At 46.3% G+C, this 22,862-nt stretch overlaps 1 protein-coding gene and 1 long non-coding RNA gene across 5 annotated transcripts in view; one reads left to right on the top strand and one right to left on the bottom strand.

The window, feature by feature from the left end:
- Window positions 1-404: 404 nt before the first annotated feature.
- Window positions 405-20,896, bottom strand: LOC135317094 (uncharacterized). The gene is made up of 5 exons (XR_010376207.1): window positions 20,616-20,896; window positions 1,128-1,178; window positions 785-879; window positions 544-584; window positions 405-457 (listed from the first exon to the last, which is right to left on the bottom strand). It is a non-coding gene; the product is annotated as an uncharacterized LOC135317094 (long non-coding RNA).
- POLB (DNA polymerase beta) overlaps window positions 20,895-22,862 on the top strand; it is a 15,165-nt gene continuing 13,197 nt past the window's right edge. For all 4 annotated transcript variants that reach the window (XM_064472702.1, XM_064472703.1, XM_064472701.1 and 1 more), the window contains exons 1-5: window positions 20,895-21,032; window positions 21,112-21,169; window positions 21,282-21,348; window positions 21,864-21,938; window positions 22,471-22,529. In XM_064472702.1, coding sequence (XP_064328772.1) covers window positions 20,972-21,032; window positions 21,112-21,169; window positions 21,282-21,348; window positions 21,864-21,938; window positions 22,471-22,529 — 320 coding nt within the window. In that variant the 5' untranslated portion in view covers window positions 20,895-20,971. The remainder of the gene's footprint in view (window positions 21,033-21,111; window positions 21,170-21,281; window positions 21,349-21,863; window positions 21,939-22,470; window positions 22,530-22,862) is intronic.

The following is a 22,862-nucleotide window of genomic DNA, read 5'->3' as shown; positions in this document are numbered from 1 at the left end:
CCTGGAACTGCCCCGCCCGGCACATGTTCCTGCCACATTGAAGAACCACCCACTCCCTTTACCTGCTCAGAGGTGACTGCTGCCTGGACAGCCCTCTCCCCTACGCCATCTTTAAAGCCCCTTCCTGCCACCGCTACCCTTGCACTCCTCCCTCCCCCGACCCCTCCCCCCAGCACTGTTGCCTCAACTTAGCTTTCAGGGGGACAAGAGTCTCGGTCCACCCATCCTTCCAAAGAACAAGCGCACACTCAGCCCACTGGATCGGTCCTCCAGTCACCAGGTGCCTCGTCATCATCTGAAAAAACCACAAGCCACACCCAACAGTGCTGTCAGTCAGCATCACATCACTCAACATGGACCTATCCCGCAGCATCCCCCACCTCAGACACACCCAGCTGCTCCACTCACCTGCTCTGTGCCCATTCCGGACTTGGACACTCGCCATCCCTCACAGCGCCTAGAGATACCAAGGGGCACAGAAAGTTACCGTTGCACTTCCAAAAAAGTCACCAGCTCCACGCTCCTCTCTGCGACCCAGCTCACCTCAAATGCACATCCAATCCCAAAGGCAGCCCGCATGCAACCTGCAAAACCAAAGACAAATGCTTCGACTGAGTTGCCATATAACACCTTGGTCTTGAACAACAGCCTGGACCACAACCCCCTCACCTTCACAGAGCTCTGATCAGCATGCAGCATCTCCCCCATGAAACCTGCATGGAGCATGTGTAAAGTCCTAAACAAGGAAGTACATGCTAAGATATTGATTAGAATAGCAACCTACCCATACTGAATGCCATTCTCACACTCCGTTTCCTTGACATCCTGCCTGCCCAGCCCCCATCAGTTTTAGGTGCCACCTTAAGGCTCGCCCACCACCTGTAACATGCAAGCAACACAAGGTTTAGCTTCACCATCAATAGAACACCTCAAAAGGAACCACTATTTCAGCCCACTAATTACATCTCACCTTGCCTGACTCATCTCCTCTGTCCAGCTCACACTTGGCTCATTCCTTACTGCCTTCAAACATCCCTCCCAGTCCCGTCCCCCCCAAAAAAAAATCCACTACAGTGTCATTTAGTTTTCAATTACACCTTCCTCCTATATACTACACACTGACTTACCTTCTTACAGTGTTCCCCAGCTTTCCTCTATCACCCTGCACAACTCTTCCTCTGCAAGTAGAGCAAAGAACATGGTGTAAGTCACCTGGATGCACAGCAACAGCTTCACCAATCCACAGGTCTTTTTCCCAGGTAGGAATACCATCTAGAGCCCAAGCACAGCCTGCCGTTAAAGAGAACACATTAAATCCTACACACATATAAGTCTGAAGGCCTTTAAGATATAGCCTTCTCAGCCAGCACTTTAGCTGCCAGCTTCAGTCTGGATGACTACAGTCATTACGGCTGATGGGAGAACCACGATGGCATGTCATGGTGACTCAGATCTAAAACAGACACCTTATGACTACAGAAACTGTTGCTAACACCAAAATAGATTAAAAAGAGATCATAAGTGCCATTGCCAATAGTGGAGCAAGCCTCATTGGACACTTAAGGAAGAAAGCAAAAAGGGGATCACAGAAAAAGTTTGCATGCCTGGGACTGCAATAAGATACAGACCCCTGGCTGGAGATCCTTATGAGTGCAAAGAACACACACCCTTTTTTCTAAAAAGTTCCAGTGAAGGCAAAAATAAAGTCAGGGAATGCAGTATGCAAAGCGCACAGAGGAGTGGAGAGCTCAGAGTTCTGCAGTGTACATTTTGATGTACCTCATGCAACCTGAGGTGAGACTTGTTTGACACTCAGCCCTGCGTGTTGTGATGAGGAGTCCCGGACAGTTTACGCCACATCTCTCGTGACTTTGTCGTGACCTCACGTCAGTGGCTGAGACACCAAAACGGAACAGACCTCATCGACACTCAAATCTGATGGCAACACCCATCTGAGAAGGGCTGATGAACCCACCTCCCTCTCCCAGCCATCTTCCTGTCCTAAAACTTTAGAACCCACTTTCTCTTCTCCTGAACTGTCAGGGAAAGAACCCCACCCCTTCCCGACAACTCCTGCTACAGGCCCACAAAGTGAGTGAAGTACTAACACTTATTACCTGCGAGGGACCTGCTGCAGCTGCAAAGGTTCTAGGGACAACATACTCTGTGGGCAATACAGAAAAGCAGTGATGATACCTGATACCAGCTTCAGAAGAACATACAGCCTCCTCTAATTGGAACAAGAGTTAAGTTTGAAATACGTAAAATACCTCACAAATAAGATAGTCTTAGAACTTGCTATATGTGCACAGATAGAAGGGAGGCTGGAGGAGCTGTATCCTTGAATAGAATAAACACGGGGAATGTACTAGAATAAGCTAGTTCAGTATCAGGAAGAATTCTGTAACGAGGCCAAAAATGAACTGAGCATGCCCAGAGACTGAGTTCAACCAGCAGACATGGTGAGGAAGAGTATCGATGACCACCAGAGGACCCTTGAAGACCACTAATAAACATGAATGCGCATCCGTTAAGGACATTTGCATATGTTAATGCATTCCAAGAAGATTACAAATATAGTAATTTTCCTAGAAATTTAATGAAAATTTATATTTCGATTGCATGTAACTCCTGTAGTAAAACAACTTGGCGCATGCACTAGGTGGAACAATCCCCTGTGCCGTAATAAAGAACGCCTGCTTTCTAAACCTACAAATTGAGTTTTAGAGGGTTCTTACATTTGCCGACCTATGGTATCAATGAACTGCTCCATACTCTGAAAGTACTATGCCCTGTGTCCCTGCTACTTTCTTGAGAAATGCTAAAACTCCATATACAGATGCAGATGCATACAACATACTCACCCTAACCCCTACCACAGCATCTCACTAGCAGGCCTATTAAGAGAACAAGCCAAGAACTTAAACAGTAAACAGCAAAACTAGAATAAAAACCCAAGATTCCTTCTTCAGTAAAGACAGGAACTCCAGCAAAATAAAATGCAATTACAATGAAAAAAACCCAAACCACCACACTATTAAACCATTTTACCACCCCTACACATTCAATACAAAATGATATGAGAAAAAAAGTAGGACACGAGTGAACTTTCTAGCATAGATGCTGCCAAGTGTTACCAAGCTCCTAAGTCCTTACCTCAGACGAACACCTCAATTTCTCTAAATGTCAAAACGCACCCACCCACAGAGCTGAGACAGCTCAAAAGCTGCAGTCATTGAAAGAACACCAGGGCACCAATTCCAGAGAAACTCAGGAACAGAATGAGCTCCCTGATCAGAGGCTGTGGCTCATCTACCCCAAACCCCACCCACCCCTCTCACACTCAGCTGGGAAACATGAAGGGCACACAGGCCTTGTCACTAAAGCAGAGGGGGGCAAAGCTGCCCCGCAATGATTTTTAAAATATTCTGTCTACTTGTATCCCCTTAAGTCTCATTTTTTTAAAATAATTTTCAGGTCTCCCATTAGTGTCAGCACTTTTACAAACGTCTTTCCATTACCATTTATCATTTCATAAAAATGTATAATATGTTTTTATAATTTTTACTATGGTTTTATATATTATAATCTTCATTATATTTTTATTTCTATATAATAAGAATGTCAAGATATAATTATATATTTAGGATATTATTGTTATACATATAAGAATACAAAAAATTCTATATTTAATAGAAGTGTTGCTTTAACTAATGGTCCCTATTTTTTCATGTTTTTCCTTTATTCCCTAATCCCTTTTGCTTTTTCAAGCTTCTTAGGTACCTTTTCCCTGTTCCCTGTCTTTACATTTTCATTACATCTTCTCTTTCCTTAGTGACACTGCTATCTATACTTCACGCCTATGTCTCTGTTTTAATTCATCATTACTCTTTGTTAGTTCTTTCCTCTATTAACCACTTGGCTTTTAAAGGTTGCTATTTTTCTCCCCTTTGCTGTAGTTATTTTCTAATATTGTGTTTGCTTGTTTTTCCTTAGACCTCTTGCTTTCTACTTTTTTCTCAATGCTTCTGGTTCAGCTCACCATCCTGATTTCATACAAGTTTCCTTGATTTCCCTAACAATCATGGCTTCTTGAATATTCTTTCTAGGGTTACGTCAATTCCCTTTGCCATCTTTTAAAACTTATTCCTTGTATTTTTAAAGTGTCTTGTTCCTCACCTTTCTATTCTACAAGACGTTCACGGGATGTCCTTAGATTTTAAATAATTTCCTTTATGACCCATCAAAGACTAACTTTTCAAATGTTTGTCTTGAGAATAATTTTATTAATTTTCCTTGTTTTTGCAATTTCTATTTTCTCTTTCCGTAGTAATCTTGATTTTAAAAATTAATTCTGCATTTTGGGAAAAGTACAACCATGCTATTTTAAATTTTTTTTCCTTATTCCCTTCAAACTATTCGCTTCTAAAATTTTCTGTCTACATTTAGTCTCTTCACTGCCATAATCCCCTGCACTTTGGAATTCAGTTATTTCCTGTGCCCACTCTCATTCCCTTCCCTATATTTCTCTCCCCTTCACTCTGGGGTTTTGTTCATTTGCAGGTCTTCCCTTAGTGCCAGCACTCTCCAAAATGTCCTTCCATTTTCATTTATCATTCATAAAGATGTATAATATGTTTTTACATTTTCACTAAAGTTTTATTCATTATTATTTTCCTTATATTTTTATTGACAGGTAATCAAAATATGTGGAGAGAATTATAGTTTACAGTAGTAAATTTATTACTCTTACATATATAAAAATATAGACGATCAAGTATTTCATTAAATTGCCATTTTAATTCCCTGTCCCAAGTTTTACATATCTTTCCTTCCTCTCCCTAATCCCCATCGCTATTTCCATCTTCTGCCTCTGTACCTTCTTCCATGTTCACTGTCTTTAACTTTTCATTACACCTTCCCTTGCCTTCGTGCCCTTGCTTTTAACATTTTCTTCCTGCCTTTCCACATTACTTCACCCTTGCTCATTTTTAAATTTTTCTTTTTCATTACTATATTGGCTGCCATAATTTCCTACTTTGAGGCCATTGCCTGTCTTCATGTTTTATAACTTTCTTGCCTTTAGTCATCCCTTTGCTTTTTCAAAGAAATTTGGGCCAGCCAAATACATAAGTGTTTCTCTTGGTTTCCCTAATCCCTCTCACTTCTTGAATTTCTTCTTGTACCCTGCCCGCGCCTTTGTGCCGCTCTTCTTTCTGGTAAGGGAGGATATGTCTGCTTTTCAAATCACCGTTTGCTTTGTAATTTCTTTTCTCTCCTAACCACTTTTCTTTTGAAGTTTTCTACCTTTCTCTCCTTCTCTGTTATTATCTTTAAACTTTTTTCTCATTTTTCCTTAGCCCTCTCACATTTTACTTTTTCTTGCCATTCTTCTGATTATTTCGCCATCGTGATTTCATTCTAATTTTGTTTATTACCCTAACACTCATGTCTTTAACGTTCTTTCTAGGGGTATTTTAATTCCGTTTGCTGGCTTTTAAAAAATACTTCTCTCTCTTAGTACCTTTGCTTCTGCATTTTGCTTTCTACCTCATTTAGTTTGCTCTTCTTACATCTTAAGCTTTCCCCTTCTGTCCCTCATACCCCTTGCTTCTTAAACGTTCCTTCTGAGCTTACTTTTAGCCCTTTTGCTCTTTCCTTAAATTATTTCTTCTCTTTCCTTCCTTACCTTCCTTTTAAAATTGTCTTTCTACATTTCTGAATTAGTTCACCCTTGTTGTTTTTTAACCTTTTTCCTTATTTCCTTCACCCTATTGGCTGCCAAAATTCTCCTCCTACTTTGAGACCATTGCCTCTATTCATGTGTTATAAGTTTCTTGCCTTTAGTAGTCCCTTTGATTTTAAAATTTTATTTGGCTGGCCTTAATTTCTGTGCTGGTTTTGGCTGAGAAGGGGTTAATTCTCCTCACTGTGGGGGTCGGCTACCTTTCCGGCTTCCCCCGCTCTGCCGCGTGGCGGGGGGGGCTGGGAGGGGCAGGGCCATGGTGGGGGCAGCTGACCCCGACTGGCCAATGGCAGGTTCATTCCATACCATGTGACACCATGACCAATATATTGAGGTGGGGGCAGTTGCAGCGCGAGCGCGGAGGCGGCGCGGCATCGGGTCAGCGGGCGGCGCGCGGCTGCAGCGCGGACAGTTTGTTCCGGCGGTTCGTTCCCCCTCTCCCCTCCCTTCCCCCCTCCCCCGGGGCTTTGCGCCTCTCGTTGTTCTCCTTTACATTGCATTTCTACTGTTGTTTTCTTTTAATTTTAATTATTAAACTGTTCTTATCCCAACCCACGAGCGTTACCCTCCTGATTCTCTCCCCCATCTACCGGTGGGGAGTGAGCGAGCGGCTGTGTGGGGCTGAGCTGCCGCTAAACCACGACAGTCTTTTTGGCGCCCAACGTGGGGCTCAAGGGTTGGAGATAACAACAGCTGCTGGTCACAGCACCATGTTGTCTTTTTTGCAGTTGGTGTTACAGATTGGTGTTGATTTGTTGAGTCTGCTGTGTTCTGCTGTGATTAGTAATGTTTTGCCTACAAGATTTGTTATACAAACACTCGTTTTCAGCTTTATCTGGTATTTGGGGTTTTTGCTGAAACCGTTACTGTACTTCGGATACCACCTTGTTGAGGCAATTAGCAATTATACCTCCTCCTCTGAGAGATTTTATATGGAGGAAATACAGAATAATACCTTTGCAACTTTGTTCTATGATGTCTGTGCCTTTGTTACAACAACCTTTTGTATCTTGAACATCCTTGGGTGGTTAAGGTGCACTTATTGTTAGCTTTTGGGCAGGTTGTTTTGGTTTTGACTAAGCAACTGAAGAATATCACCCAGAAATCTGCCCCGAGGCTTGATAGTTACGAGTGGCAGGGCATGTGGGATAGCATGGGCAAATACCTAGGGCAGTGGGCACCCCCAGTGTTTTGGAGTTTCACCCCCGAACAAGTGCAGAATCCTAAAAAACTAGTAGAATATTTGGAGAAAGTATGTTGTTACGCTGGGAACTCCAGAGAGACACAGATAACTGCAACATGCTGGGGTCTGGCCCATGCATACCGAGCCCTGCTCAACAGCATTCAATGCCCCCAAGGGGAAGAGAAGGTCTCTGGATTGAAATGCAAAGTGACTGGCACTGTAGACAATCCAGCCCGGACGACAGGCACTACAGCCACTCAAACCCCCACAACAAGTACCGGAGCTAGCTCAGAAAATAAACCCGTACCAGTATCAGTTGCCCCCATACACAAGACAAAATATTGGAAGCGGACATCAACTCGTTTAGAACGGGATGATGAAGAACCAGGGCCATCGCGGGGAGAGGAGGGAGAAGTAATAAATGAAATAGAGACCACCCGATCCCTGTCCTTAAGCGAGTTGCGAGATATGCGAAAAGATTATAGCCGTCGTTCAGGTGAGCACATTGTCACCTGGCCGCTCCGATGCTGGGATAACGGGGCCAGTAGCCTGGAACTAGAGGGAAAAGAAGCCAAACAATTGGGATCCCTTTCTGGGGAAGGGGGCGTTGACAAAGCAATAGGAAAAAAGCCACAAGCCCTCAGCCTCTGGAGGCGACTCCTGTCTGGAGTGAAGGAAAGGTATCCCTTTAAAGAAGATGTTACATATCGCCCAGGAAAATGGACAACTATGGAGAAAGGCATCCAGTATCTAAGGGAATTAGCTGTGTTTGAGGTGATTTATGGTGACCTGGACGATCAACAGTCATCCAAAGATCCAGATGAAGCCGAGTGCACACGACCCATGTGGCGGAAGTTTGTACGGAGCGCACCATCTTCGCATGCAAACTCATTGGCAGTGATGTCCTGGAAAGATGACGAGACACCAACAGTGGCAGAGGTGATAGATAGGCTCCGAGATTACGACACAAATATCTCTTCCTCGCTTGTCTCTGCTGTGGAGAAACTATCCCAAGAGGTCCAGCAACTCAAAGAAGATCTGTCCTACTCCCCACCTCGACAGAGCAGTGTCTCAGCTGTTAGGAATAAGCGTCCTTTGGCTCAAAGAAGGGGATACACACACCACGGGCCACCCTATGGTTCTACCTGCGTGACCACGGAGAGGACATGATGAGGTGGGATGGCAAGCCTACCTCGACCCTACAGGCACGAGTGCATGAACTGCAAGGAAGAACAGTCACTCAGAGGGGCTCTTCCAGGAAAGCCGCTGCTCCAATTTCCAGTGAACAAGTCCCCAGACAGAGGAGTAGAAGCGCAGATTTTATTTCTAAGTGTAATAGAAGGACTCCTGATTCACATTTGCAGGAAGTGAGTTGTGACTGCCATGATCAGGACTAGGGGGGCCCTGCCTCCAGCCGGGTGGAGGAAAGGGATAACCGGGCTTACTGGACTGTGTGGATCCGATGGCCTGGCACGTCCGACCCACAGGAGTATAAAGCTTTAGTGGACACCGGAGCACAGTGCACCTTAATGCCATCGAACTATATAGGGGCAGAACCCATCAGCATTGCTGGAGTGACAGGGGGATCCCAAGAGCTAACTGTATTGGAGGCCGAAGTGAGCCTAACTGGCAATGAGTGGCAGAAGCACCCCATTGTGACTGGCCCAGAGGCTCCGTGCATCCTTGGCATAGACTACCTCAGGAAAGGGTATTTCAAGGACCCAAAAGGTTACAAGTGGGCTTTTGGTGTAGCTGCCTTGGAGACGGAGGAAACTGAACAGCTGTCTACCTTGCCCAGTCTCTCAAAGGACCCTTCTGTGGTGGGGTTGCTGAAGGTCAAAGAACAACAGGTGCCAATCGCCACCACAACAGTGCACCGGCGGCAATATCGCACCAACAGAGACTCTCTGATCCACATCCATAAACTCATTCACCAACTGAGGAGCCAAGGAGTCATCAGTAAGACCCACTCACCCTTTAACAGCCCCATATGGCCAGTCCGGAAGTCTAATGGAGAGTGGAGACTAACAGTAGACTATCGTGGCCTGAATGAAGTCACTCCACCGTTGAGTGCTGCTGTGCCAGACATGCTAGAACTTCAATACGAACTGGAGTCAAAGGCGGCCAAGTGGTATGCCACAATTGATATCGCTAATGCATTCTTCTCAATCCCTCTGGCAGCAGAGTGCAGGCCACAGTTTGCTTTCACATGGAGGGGCGTCCAGTATACCTGGAATCGCCTGCCCCAGGGGTGGAAACACAGTCCTACCATTTGCCATGGACTGATTCAGACTGTACTGGAACAGGGAGAAGCTCCAGAACACCTTCAGTACATTGATGACATCATTGTGTGGGGCAGCACAGCGGAAGAAGTTTTTGAGAAAGGAGAGAAAATAGTCCAAATCCTTCTGAAAGCTGGTTTTGCCATAAAACAAAGTAAGGTGAAGGGACCTGCACGAGAAATCCAGTTCTTAGGAATCAAATGGCAAGATGGTCGTCGTCATATTCCAATGGATGTGATCAACAAAATAGCAGCCATGTCTCCACCAACTAGCAAAAAGGAAACACAAGCTTTCTTGGGCGTTGTGGGTTTTTGGAGAATGCATATTCCACACTACAGCCTGATTGTAAGCCCTCTCTATCAAGTGACCCGGAAAAAGAATGATTTCAAATGGGGCCCTGAGCAACGACAAGCCTTTGAACAGATTAAACGAGAAATAGTCCATGCAGTAGCTCTTGGGCCAGTCCGGGCAGGACAAGATGTAAAAAATGTGCTCTACACTGCAGCCGGGGAGAATGGCCCTACCTGGAGCCTCTGGCAGAAAGCACCAGGGGAGACCCGGGGTCGACCCCTAGGGTTTTGGAGTCGGGGATACAGAGGGTCCGAAGCCCGCTATACTCCAACTGAAAAAGAGATATTGGCAGCATATGAAGGGGTTCGAGCTGCTTCAGAAGTGGATGGTACTTAAGCACAGCTGCTCCTGGCACCCCGACTGCCAGTGCTGGGCTGGATGTTCAAAGGAAACATCCCCTCTACACACCATGCAACTGATGCTACGTGGAGTAAATGGGTTGCACTGATTACCCAGCGGGCTCGAGTAGGAAACCCCAGTCGCCCAGGAATCTTGGAAGTGATTATGGACTGGCCAGAAGGCAAAGATTTTGGATTATCACCAGAGGAGGAGGTGACACGTGCTGAAGAAGCCCCACTGTATAACCAACTGCCAGAAAATGAGAAGCAATACGCCCTGTTCACTGATGGGTCCTGTCGCCTTGTGGGAAAGCACCGTAGATGGAAGGCTGCTGTATGGAGTCCTACAAGACAAGTAGCAGAAACTGCTGAAGGAGAAGGTGAATCGAGCCAGTTTGCAGAGGTAAAGGCCATCCAGCTGGCCTTAGACATCGCTGAACGGGAAAAGTGGCCAGTGCTCTATCTCTATACTGACTCCTGGATGGTGGCAAATGCCTTGTGGGGCTGGCTGCAGCAGTGGAAGCAAAGCAACTGGCAGCGCAGAGGCAAACCCATCTGGGCTGCCGCACTGTGGCAAGATATTGCTGCCCGGGTAGAGAACCTGGTTGTAAAGGTACGTCATGTGGATGCTCACGTTCCCAAGAGTCGGGCCACTGAAGAACATCGGAACAACCAGCAGGTGGATCAGGCTGCCAAGATTGAAGTGGCTGAGGTGGATCTGGACTGGCAGCATAAGGGTGAACTATTTCTAGCTCGGTGGGCCCACGACACCTCAGGTCATCAAGGGAGAGATGCAACATACAGGTGGGCTCGTGATCGAGGGGTGGACTTGACCATGGATATTATTGCACAGGTTATCCACGAATGTGACACATGCGCTGCAATCAAGCAAGCGAAGCGGGTAAAGCCTCTGTGGTATGGGGGACGATGGCTGAAATATAAATATGGGGAGGCCTGGCAAATTGACTCTATCACACTCCCACAGACCCGCCAAGGCAAGCGCCATGTGCTTACAATGGTAGAAACAACGACTGGCTGGCTGGAAACATCTCCTGTCCCCCACACCACTGCCCGGAACACTATCCTGGGTCTTGAGAAACAAGTCCTGTGGCGACATGGCACCCCAGAGAGAATTGAGTCAGACAACGGGACTCATTTCCAAAATAGCCTCATAGACACCTGGGCCAAAGAGCATGGCATTGAGTGGGTGTATCACACCCCCTGTCACACACCAGCCTCTGGGAAAATTGAACGGTACAATGGACTGTTAAAAACTACACTGAGAGCAATGGGGGGTGGAACATTCAAGCACTGGGATACACATTTAGCAAAAGCCACGTGGTTAGTCAACACGAGGGGATCTGCCAACCGAGCTGGCCCTGCCCAGTCAGAATCCTTACGTACTGTGGAAGGGGATAGAGTCCCTGTAGTGCACACAAAAAGTATGCTGGGCAAAACAGTCTGGGTTCTTCCTGCCTCCGGCAAAGGCAAACCCATTTGTGGGATTGCTTTTGCTCAAGGACCTGGGTGCACTTGGTGGGTGATGCGGGAGGATGGAGAAATCCGATGTGTGCCTCAAGGGGATTTGATTTTGGGTGAAAACAGTCAATGAACTGCATGGCACAATGTGAACTGCTATATAATACTGTGTGTCACCTCTGTGTTGTACCAATGATATCAGAGTACGAGCCTCCCAACCCATGGAAGATCAACTATGAAACAAGCCATGCAGCAGTGATGGAACGATGACTGACTCGGTATGCAGCGACCCAACGCCACACACCATCTCTCCCACCCGGAAAGACTGATACAACAGATGGAGCCCAGAGTCATGGACTGGATGAACTCAATGGACATTTTTAATGGACATTGTACAGGGAAGGTCCATGAACTAAGGGAATGATGTCTGTGTATTATGTTAAAGGATGGGAAGGGGAGGGGTGGTGGTTGGTATGGTCATATTGCATTATATGGGACCTGGGCATGGTGTAAATGGTATGGAATAAGGGGTGGAGAATGTGCTGGTTTTGGCTGAGAAGGGGTTAATTCTCCTCACTGTGGGGGTCGGCTACCTTTCCAGCTTCCCGCGCTCTGCCGTGTGGCGGGGGGGGCTGGGAGGGGCAGGGCCATGGTGGGGGCGGCTGACCCCGACTGGCCAATGGCAGGTTCATTCCATACCATGTGACACCATGACCAATATATTGAGGTGGGGGCAGTTGCAGCGGGAGCACGGAGGCGGCGCGGCGTCGGGTCGGCGGGCGGCGCGCGGCTGCGGCGCGGGCAGTTTGTTCCGGCGGTTCGTTCCCCCTCTCCCCTCCCTTCCCCCCTCCCCCGGGGCTTTGCGCCTCTCGTTGTTCTCCTTTACATTGCATTTCTACTGTTGTTTTCTTTTAATTTTAATTATTAAACTGTTCTTATCCCAACCCACGAGCGTTACCCTCCTGATTCTCTCCCCCATCTACCGGTGGGGAGTGAGCGAGCGGCTGTGTGGGGCTGAGCTGCCGCTAAACCACGACAATTTCTTAAGCGTTTCTCTTGATTTCCCTAATCTCTCTCACTTCTTAAATTTGGGGGGTTTTTATCCTGCCTGTGCCTTTATTCTGCTCTCTTTTCTTTTAGATTAAAGAATGATTTCTCTTTATTAGGCACTATCATTGTAGGGATTTCCAGAAAATCTCCAATTTATGCATCTCCCAGCCCTTCCCTGCCCCTGTGATGAAAAGAAAACACAACAAATAATGACTCTACTTCATGTCCTTACCTTGAAAAGAAGCTTACTTCCTCTGTTGACAGTTAACACAGATATCCTCTTGCTGTTCTTTGAATGCAGGCTGCCCCTTGGGTGCCTATACTGCCAAAGGAAGTCCGATGCCCTAGCGCTCTGCTCCCCTTTCTGCCCCTCCTGTAATGGGGAACACTGGTGGAGGTATCTGGTGGAGAAGGGGAATTATAAGAGCCACAGGGACCTCTATGTCAAAAGAAGACCTGACTTTACCTGCAGGAATAAACAAAAGAAATCCTGCCAAAAAATTCTAACCAAAACCCAGAAAGTATCAGAAGGTAGAAACCTCAGAGACAGGACGTTGTACCACACGGCAATTGAGACTGCCTGACAGACAAAGCCATGAGAACAGGAGTTCCAGCACAAAAGAAGCTCCAGACCCTTGATCCCAGTTCCCTACAAAGCCCCTTAGGGAATTATAGCAGCAGCAATCAGCCCGTGAAAAACCAAAGCATTGTGTCACAGTGACTCACAAATATAAAATGGACACTTTATGGCTGCAGAAACTGGTGCTAAGCACACAATAGGTAAGCAAGAGAACATCACCACTATCACTGCTATTGGAGCAAACCTCATTGGAGACTTAAGGAAGAAGGCAAAAAGCTAATTACAGAAAAAGCCTGCATGCCTGGGACTGCAAGGAAAGACAGATCCCCAGCTGGAGATTGTTATGAGCATAAAGAACACGCATCCTCTTGTCCAAGAAGTTCCAGGGAAGAAGCAACACAAGCCTGTGCTGGAAACAAGTGACTAGTCAATGCCTCTAAGTAATCACGGCTGTGGTGTACAGATGGACTGTGAAAGGACAGATGCAAAAATTAAGTCAGGGAATGAAGTACACAAAAGGCACAGAAGAGCAGAGACCTCAGAGCTCCAGAGCATACATTTCAGTGTACCTTAATGTACTTCATGCATCCTGAGATGAGACTTGTCTGACATTCAGTGCCGTGGGATGCAATGGGGAGGCCCAAACAGTTTATGCTCTGTCTCTCATGACTTTGTCATGACCTCACATCAGCTGCCAAGACACCAAAACAGAGACACCTCATCAACACCCAAATCCAATGGCAACACCCATCTAAGGAAGGCCAATGAACCCACCTCCCTTTTGCAACCATGCCCCAGACCTAAAGCTTTAGTCTTCTCCTGACCTGTCAGGGAAGGAACCCCACCCCTTCCTGATAGCTCCTGCCCTGTACTTGCAGTCCTGAAGCCCCTGTGTCTGCTGTTACTCTTCCAAGGTCTGCCCTGTGTTCTCTGAAGTCAGAAATTCCAGCAAAATAAGACACATTTACATAGAAAAAACCAAACAGAACACCACACTATTAAACCCTCTTACCGCCCCTAAACACCCAATACAAAATCATACAAGAAAAAAAAACAAGTAGGACACAAGGGAACTTTCTAGCACTGATACTGCCAAGCATTACCAAGCTCTAAAATCCTTACCACAAACACACACCTTCACTTCCCTAAATATCAAAACACACCTACCCAAAGAACTGAGGCAGCTCAAAAGCCACAGCCACTCAAAGGAACAAGAGAATACCAACACCAGCAAAACCCAAGAACAAAACAAGCTCCCTGGTTAGAGGCTGTGGCTCATATACCCCAGACCCCACGCACCGCCCCTCCCACAGTCACCTGGGAAAGGGGAGGGGTGACCATTGGAGAGTATAAAGGCAGCTGGAAGAGCAACAGGAAATTTTATCACCTGCCTTAAGTTCACAGCATAGAAAAAAGGGGGGGGAAATGTTATTGCTAGGGGCAAGGTCTGTTGGTAAGAGGGGTCCAGAAGGGCCCAGCATTGCTTTTTAAAAAGCTCTGCCTACTTGTGTCCCCTTCACTGCATTTATTTGTTACTTTTCAGGTCCTCCCTTAGTGCCAGCACTTTTTAAAATGTCATTTAATAAATTTCTATCATATATTTTTATATATTTACTATGGCTTTATTTATTATTGTGCTTATTATATTTTAATTTATATAAAAATAATATATGACTATACAATAAATTATTTTATTATATTTATTGTATTTAATGTAAAAATTGTTAATATATAATTACATATTTAATAAAAATTGCCATTTTAATTTATGATCCTTATCTTTTCATATTTTTTCCTTTATTTCCCTAATCCCTGTTGCTTTTAAAATCTTCTTTCTGTGTACCTTTTTGCCCATTTGCTGTCATTATTTTTTAATTATATCTTCTCTTTCCTTTAGCGCCATCGCTTATTAAATTTCCTGTCTATGTCTGTGTTTTAACTCATTGTTACTATTTTTTAGTTCTTTCCTCTCTTAAGCTCTTGGCTTTTAAAGCTTTCTACTTGCAGATGAAGTATTTGTCTTCTTTTCAGCATCATCACTTTTGACATTTTCTTTTTCCACCTCTTCCGGTTTGCCATCCCTATTTTTGAATTTTCCTCTTTATTTCCACCATCCCCCTCACTTTTTAAATGGTTTCCTCCTATGCCCACTTTTGTTCCCTTCACTCTCATTTTCCAGTGTTTTATTCTCTTGCCTTAGTGTCAGGGCTTTTTAAATTGTCTATGTCTACTTTTATCAAGCCCCCATCCCTATTTTTAATTCTTTCTTGTCTGCCATGCACCCTGATGGTTTTTAAATTTAGTTAGCATGTCTCCATTTTAGTTCAGTGTCCCTATTTTCTTCCCATTGATTTCCTTAATCCTGTCTCTTTTATAATGCTCTATGTCTACTTTTACCCAGTTCCTGTTTCTATTTGTTACTTCTTTCCTGCCTGTCATGAACTGCATTGCTTTTTAAGTTCTTTTTATATCTTTTATCTAGTTAACTATCCCTATTCTTCAATTTTTTAACTCTCAATTCTTTTCATTTTCATGTTTTTTTTTCTAGGGGTGCTTTTACATAATTTTCTGTTTTTCAGTGTTTTCCTGTTTCCTGTGTCATGCGGTTTTCAAAATTTTTGTTCCATATCTACTTTTAGAGATGTTTCTATTTATTTTTTATTTCCCTATTTTCTAGTTGTTTCCTGTCTGTCTTGTATCCTGTAGCTTTTAAATTTTATTTCCTCATCAATTTTTATCCAGCTTGCCATCTTTATTTTTTAATTCAGTCTAGTCTGTCCTTTACCCAGTCACTTAAAAAATTTTCTCTCTCTGTCTACTATTATCAAGGTGTCTAACCCTATTTTTCCTTATTACTTGTCTGTCCTATCAGGTTGCTTTTACATTTTTTTTCTATGTCTACTTTTATCCAGTTTGTTGTTTTTATTTTTTATTTCATTCTAGTATGTGCATACCCTGTTACTTAAAATTTGTTTCTATGTCTTTTAGTTGGCTGTTCCTGCTTTTTAATTTTTTTCCTTTATTTCCTTAATCTTGTTGATTTAAAAATTTTTTCTTCTACATCTGCTGTTATCCAGTTCCAATCCCTATTTTTTTAATTCTTTCTTGTCTGTTGGGTCTCCCTTAGTTTTTCCATTTTCTTTCTATGCTTCTGTGGAATAATTGCTGGAGGCGACTTAGAAATTAAACTTATGTTTTTATAAAAGGTACAGCATTGAAGACGCTTTCAAGGTGAAGTGCAGCTATGTGAGGAATCCATTCCATGGAAGTTCCCTAGTAACCTTAGATGTCAGCAATGCCACGAGAACTTGGCGTCCTGACTCTAAGAGGAGTTGCCCGGAGGGTGGAGCAGTGTGGAGGCATCGCGGCCAGGCTCTGTGATAAATGGGAACTCGTGGTACCCTGGAGCTGGTGCGCTGCGTATTTGCTACCCTGGGCCAACAGTCCGTCATGCTTTTGACAAAATGCTGTCCTTTTGGTGAACTTTCCTCATTATAATATTATAACGAAACACACCTCTATCCCAAAAGTTACCCGTCTCTAAGGTGCAACCACCCCTCACTGGGCATGTGCCTGGATCTTTTCTAGTCTACACCTTTAAAAGCAAAGCAAGAAAATTTTACACCAGTCAAAGGAATGTATGACTAGAGTCACTCAGACTCTACCAGAAAGATAAGAAATAGTATAAAATGTGTGAAGAGAAAGACGGTGTTAGGGAAAATATCACACTGACTCCAGCCACCTCAGCACTCCTCTATTTCTGTCACAATGCTTCCCGCAAGCATCCTTGTGTTACATGGTCATCTCTTACTTCTGCAGCAGGCTTTGTGTCTTATTCAGAGACAACTCTTCCTCAGGCTTTCATTTTGCCCCAGAGCACTCTTACCTTTCCTCAGCCCTGTCTGATGCCTCTGTTTGGCCCCTGTCCCCTGAGGACATGTGTAGTCTGTTCAGATCCCTTCCCAAGCACCTCGTTTTGTATGGAATCCCTTCTTTGTCTCTATGTCCACATTCCCCCTGCCCTCGAGAACCATCTTGTTCCTTTCATGATGCCTACTGAGACCATCCTTGCGCCCCATGGCACCCTTGGAGCTCCCCAGCCCTCTGTGTCTCTCTTCTTCAAACAGAACCCTTCCTCAGGCTTTCTCTGTGGCCCAGAGCTCTCTTACCTCATCCACTGCCATTGAGGATATCTCCATTCAGTTGCTCATCCCCTGAGGGCATCTGTATATTGTTGGGGTATCTTCTTGAGTTTTACATTGCTTCCCAGAGCTGCTTTCTGTCTCTCTTTTACTCCTCCCATCTACCACCATCGCACCTACTGAGGCCATCCTTATGCTGCACTGCCATCTATTCAACTCTGTAGCTCACTTTGCACCCTTCTTGCTCCCTGACAACCTTTCTGATGCCATCTTTCATCTCCAGAACACTCAGGTTGTCCTCTATACTAGCTAGGGTACCTCTGTTCAGTACCCAGTCCCCTGAGGAAATCTGTAGTCTGTTCAAATCTCCTCTGGATTTCTTTATCATGTCCTCAAGCATTCTTTTGTGTGTTCATCTCAGAAGCCCTGTGCTACTTTCTTAATGTCTTCTGAGGTCTTAGATGTTCCTCCACAGCACAGTTCTAGCTCCATAAGCCCCCTTTGCACTCATTTTGTTGCTATTGCACCTTTCCCAATATCTCCATTCAAAAGAAAAGAGCATTATTTTTCTTCTCTATGCCATCTAGGATGCCTCCCAAAACTTTCCTTGTGTTCCACAGCATTTTGGTAGCACTTCAACTCCCTTTCAAGCTCTCCTGTCTGAGCTTTTTGTGACCTCTTTGCTCCCAATTGGCATGCCTCCAAAGACCTCCTTTGCCTCTCACAGCCCTGTTTTAGCTCTGTAGCGGACTTTGATCCACTCTGTTACTTCCAAACCCCATCCTCAGGTTTGCTTGTGCCTCAGAGCACTCATACTGTCTGCCATCTAGGGTACCTCCATTTGGTCCCCAGCCTCCTGAGGATATCTGTACTGTTCTGTGTCCTGCAGCCTTCTTTGGTCTCTCTGGCCCATTTGGGACCACTCTAATGGCGTCACAATGACCACTGATACCTCTGAGGTTGCCCTCTGCACACTTAAGGCCTCACACCCCTCTTGTTCCCTCTGAAGACTTCCTGAGTCCATATCTGTGACCCAGCCCAGTCATTCTGTACTCTCTTCCCTCCAGCTGTGCCTCTATCCATTCCCTGGCTCTCTGATGATGTATTTACTCAGTTCCTATCTCCTCTGGATTTAGTTTTCATGTCCCCAAATATTTTTCTGTGTCTCTGCCTCCCTTGCAACACTTTTTATCCCAGTCATAATGCCTCCTAAGACCTTCCTTGTGCTCCACATCCACTTCGTACCACTCTGAGCCACAGAGCACTCATTTGTTCCTCTACACTATCTGGTACTCCTCTATTCAGTCCCTGGCCACCTGAGACCATCTGTACTCTGCTCACATTATCACCTGAGTTCCTCCTTGTTGTCCCAAGCTGCCTTTCATCTGCCACCCCCCACCCCTCTCCTCACAGTCACAATGCCTCCTGACACCTTCCTCATTCTCCACAGCACCTTGCAGCACTTTATCTCCCTTGCGATTTTTTCTTGTTTTAACAGAGCCTTCCATTTTTTTTGTTATGCAGTGCCCCTTTATCTTTCTCTCTGCCATTGAGGGTGTCTCCATTAAGTTACTGTGCTGGTTTTGGCTGAGAAGGGGGTAATTCTCCTCACTGTGGGGGTCGGCTACCTTTCCGGCTTCCCGCGCTCTGCCGCGTGGCGGGGGGGCTGGGAGGGGCAGGGCCGTGGTGGGGGCGGCTGACCCCGACTGGCCAATGGCAGGTTCATTCCATACCACGTGACACCATGACCAGTATATGGGGGGGCGGGGCAGGTTGCAGCTTGGGAGCATGCAGCATCGGGTCGGTGGGCGGCTGCGGCGCAGGCGGTTTGTTCCGGCGGTTCGTTCCCCCTCTCCCCTCCCTTCCCCCCTACCCGGGGCTTTGCGCCTCTCGTTGTTCTCCTTTACATTGCATTTCTGTTGTTGTTTCTTTTAATTTTAATTATTAAACTGTTCTTATCCCAACCCAAGAGCGTTACCCTTCTGATTCTCTCCCCCAGCTACCGGTGGGGGAGTGAGCGAGCGGCTGTGTGGGGCTGAGCTGCCGGCTAAACCACGACAGTTACTAACTCAGTCATCTGTAGCGTGCTTAGGTGCCTCCTGAGACTCCAAGACTCTCACTATGTCTCCAAGCCTTCTTCTCTTAGCCTGTCCCCTCCTAACTCCTCTACTCCCTATAACAAGGTCACCTGAGTCCTTGTACTCCACAGCACTCTTGCGGCACTTTAGCACCCATTATGGGGTTGGGGGGGGGAGGGGGGATGGGGTGTGCTCTTCAGAGCACTCTTATCTTACTTTTTGCCATTTAGAATGCCTTCATTCAGGCCCCATGACGTCTGTACTACGTTGAAATCCCCTTCAGAGTTCCTCATTGTTATCACTGAATCTTCTTCAGTCTCTCGGGCCCCTTCAGGACTCCTTCACTCCCTTTGCCGAGCTCTCATGAGACATCCCCTATGGCCCAGGGCTCTGTTCTAGCTCAGGAGTGCACTTTGCACCCCTCTTTTCCCCTCTAAACCCTTTCTGAGTCCACATCGGTTACCCCAGTCAGCCTGTCCTCTCACCTGTTTGGAGCCCCTCCTTTTGGTCCCCCCAACAACATCTGTACTTTGTTCAATTACCTTTTGAGCTCATTGCATCCCCAAGACTTCTTTGGTCTCTCTGACCCTTTGGGACCTCTCTAATCCCTGTGACAATGCCTCTTGTTCTGTCAGAGCCTTTGCTGAAGCCATCTTTTTGCTCTACTGCAGTCTATTTATTTTCCGTCCTGTAGTATAGTTTCTGTTTGGTATCCGGTACTCCAGATATGTCGGTCATTGACTCAGATCCTCCTCTTGAGGTTTTTCAGAGATTCAATAACCTCATCTCTTTAATTGACACATCACCCAGGGTGTTTTCTATTGTGCTTTGAAATCTATTTTTGTTCTAGTTACTTAGGTGTTAATTTGGCTGCTTCACACAGATTCTCATACATTTCCTGTATTTCCTTGTTTTATTTCCGTGTTTGTTTTATTTCCATGTTTGTTTTATTTCCATGTTTGTTTTATTTCCATGTTTGTTTTATTTCCATGTTTGTTTTATTTCCATGTTTGTTTTATTTCCATGTTTGTTTTATTTCCATGTTTTCTGCCCTTTAGGACAGATCTAGTTCTTAACAGAACTAGATCAGTCAGAGAGACTGTCAAGATGACTCAGAGTTGTTGGTGATTTACAGCAAATAATTTACTTTGGAACCAGAGGTATTTTTGAGATGGGCTTGAGATGAGATTTTCCTAGAAAATACAGGCACACACCACCAGCAGCACACCAAGTTTTCAGTCATCTCCAGCTGCTCAGAAAGCAGCATCCAGCAAAGCCCGGATAAAAGCCAGAGTGTTTAAAACCCCCAGAGCCCGGAGAGACTGAGCTAATGTGAAACAAACTCTAGCCAGGGCAGCAACAGAAGCAGGGGCTTGTTTCACTCACTGAAACTGCTTCTCAGACAACACCAGGGGCCCACGCCAAACAGTCCGTTCATGCCGGGAGGCAGAGCAAAATGCGCGCAGAGCCGTGCTGCCAGGCCGCGATGCGGGGAACGGGCGACTGCTGCCGCGCCGGGCTGCCCCGCGCCTGCGTACTCAGAGCTTCTGCGGGGCTCCTCCACCGCGCCGCCCCCAGCAGCTGCACCCACAGGACGCCGGGCCCCCTGCAGAGGGCTGCGTGCGGAAGGGCAGGCGCAGCGCATGCGCACTGAAGGCAGCCGCGCTCTATGACGTCACCGCCGGAAGCACCGTCCTGCCATCTCGGGCCCGGGCTTCCGCCGACGGGTGCTGCCGGTGGCCATGAGCAAGCGCAAGGCTCCCCAGGAGAGCCCTAACGAGGGCATCACCGACTTCCTCACCGGTAGGCGTGGGTGGCCGGGGCCGGGGGCGGGGGCGGGCCGGCGGCGGGCCGCCGGCCCTCACCGTAGTTCTCTCTGCAGAGCTGGCTAATTACGAGCGCAACGTGAACCGGGCCATCCACAAGTACAACGCCTACAGGTATCGCCTCCCCCTCCCCGCCGCCGACCCGCCTCGGGGCCCGCCCCGTCGCTCCGCCGGCTGCGCCGGCAGCGCCCTCCGCCCGCGGGCGCTGACCGGCGGTGTTCCGCAGGAAAGCGGCCTCGGTTATTTCCCGGTATCCCAGCAAGATCCGGAGCGGGGCTGAAGCCAAGAAGCTGGTAGGTGCTCGCGCCCAGGTTGCCGGTGCCCGGGGTGCGGTGCTGGGGGCTCCCGGGGGCAGCGCCAGCCCGAGCCCGCCGGTGCCATCCCTCCTTCCGGCGGCCGAGCGGGGTCGCGGTGCAGCTGCTGTGGCGGGTCTGGCGGCTGCAACGGGGGACTCCAGCTGAGTCTGCCTGCATCGGGATTCTGCTGTGGCAGGTTTCCCCTTTGTTCTGTCACTGCTTCGCTAAATTTGGGGAACTTGAGCAGAAATAAGCAACGCCTTCTTCAAAATTATTGCTTTGGGGGAACTTTTAACATAGCCCTTGATTTACAGTTCCTATTATGGTGTTTGCGTTGTACCCTTGAATTCTTGTGCTCCGTTATGGTCCAATATTTTATTATGGTCTCAGTGGCCTTCTCAGAGTTGTTCTCTCCGCCCTCTGAATTCTGGGGAGCTTTCCTTTTTGTCTAGATATAATGGTTTTACATTATCTCAAAGTTAACTTGTCCTCCCCCCACCCCCAATATTTAGGATGGAGTAGGTGCTAAAATAGCTGAGAAGATTGATGAGTTCTTATCCACTGGAAAACTACGCAAATTGGAAAAGGTGGGTTTCTTTTCCTTTTGCCCTTTTCAAAGACTTTGTGAGATTTCTCAATAGTTGCTTTTCTTTGTAACTGGCAAAGTTAGCCTGTTTGCTTTGTGCAATTTCTGTTGTCGTCCCTCAAGAGACTGATGTCAAGCTTAAGCATGGTGGACGTGGAGCCTACAGCAAATAGGAAGCAGGGAATGAGAAGCTCAGCCAAAGCCTCAAAAATGACTACTTATGAAAATATTTTAGGCTATATAATCAGCATGTGAATGTCTTCTGTGAGAAGTGGAGTTCTGACTCTGGAATGCTGTGGAGTTTTGTGGTTTAACCGTGCTGTTCACCTTAGCATGGGTGGTCGGGCAGTTTTCAGGCTTGGTATATACAGCATCACTGCAATACACAGTACTACGCTTGGTACTGTATTGCATTGATTATAGCAAAGCTCCGAAGCAGAGTGTGATTAAGCTGTTTGATCTTCTCAAGATTTCTTTGTTTATTACAAATGGAGTAAAGAAGGGTTTGGTTTGCACTGGTTTTGTTTTTGCAGATTCGACAAGACGATACGAGTGCATCTATCAATCTCCTGACCCGAGTTACTGGCATTGGGTAAAGTTTTGTTTGTTTGGTTTTTGGTTTTGGATTTTTTCCTTCTTCTGTTTATTTAGTGGAGTTACAAACAGAATTTGGGTGATTGCAAATAATGAAGAGAATGAGTTCGAGCTGATGCTGTAGCGCCCACACTGAGACACCATAGTTGTGATGACAAGATTGACTGAGAAGAAAGAGTTTAGAATCATCAGTTACAGACTTTGCAGTAGGGGAATGGAAGCGGGAAGCTTCTGTGTGCAAGCTGAGAGGGAAAGGAGAGATGAGCTCATCAAGAACAGAACCCTGAAGGACTGAGAAGAGTCCCTTTGGGACCTTTGGTGGGAAGTTGGG

Source organism: Phalacrocorax carbo, chromosome 24 (genome assembly GCF_963921805.1).
Source record: "Phalacrocorax carbo chromosome 24, bPhaCar2.1, whole genome shotgun sequence".
Taxonomy (NCBI): domain Eukaryota; kingdom Metazoa; phylum Chordata; class Aves; order Suliformes; family Phalacrocoracidae; genus Phalacrocorax; species Phalacrocorax carbo.
The sequence above is the reverse complement of the archived record's forward strand: the minus strand, read 5'-3'. Positions and strand labels throughout refer to the sequence as shown.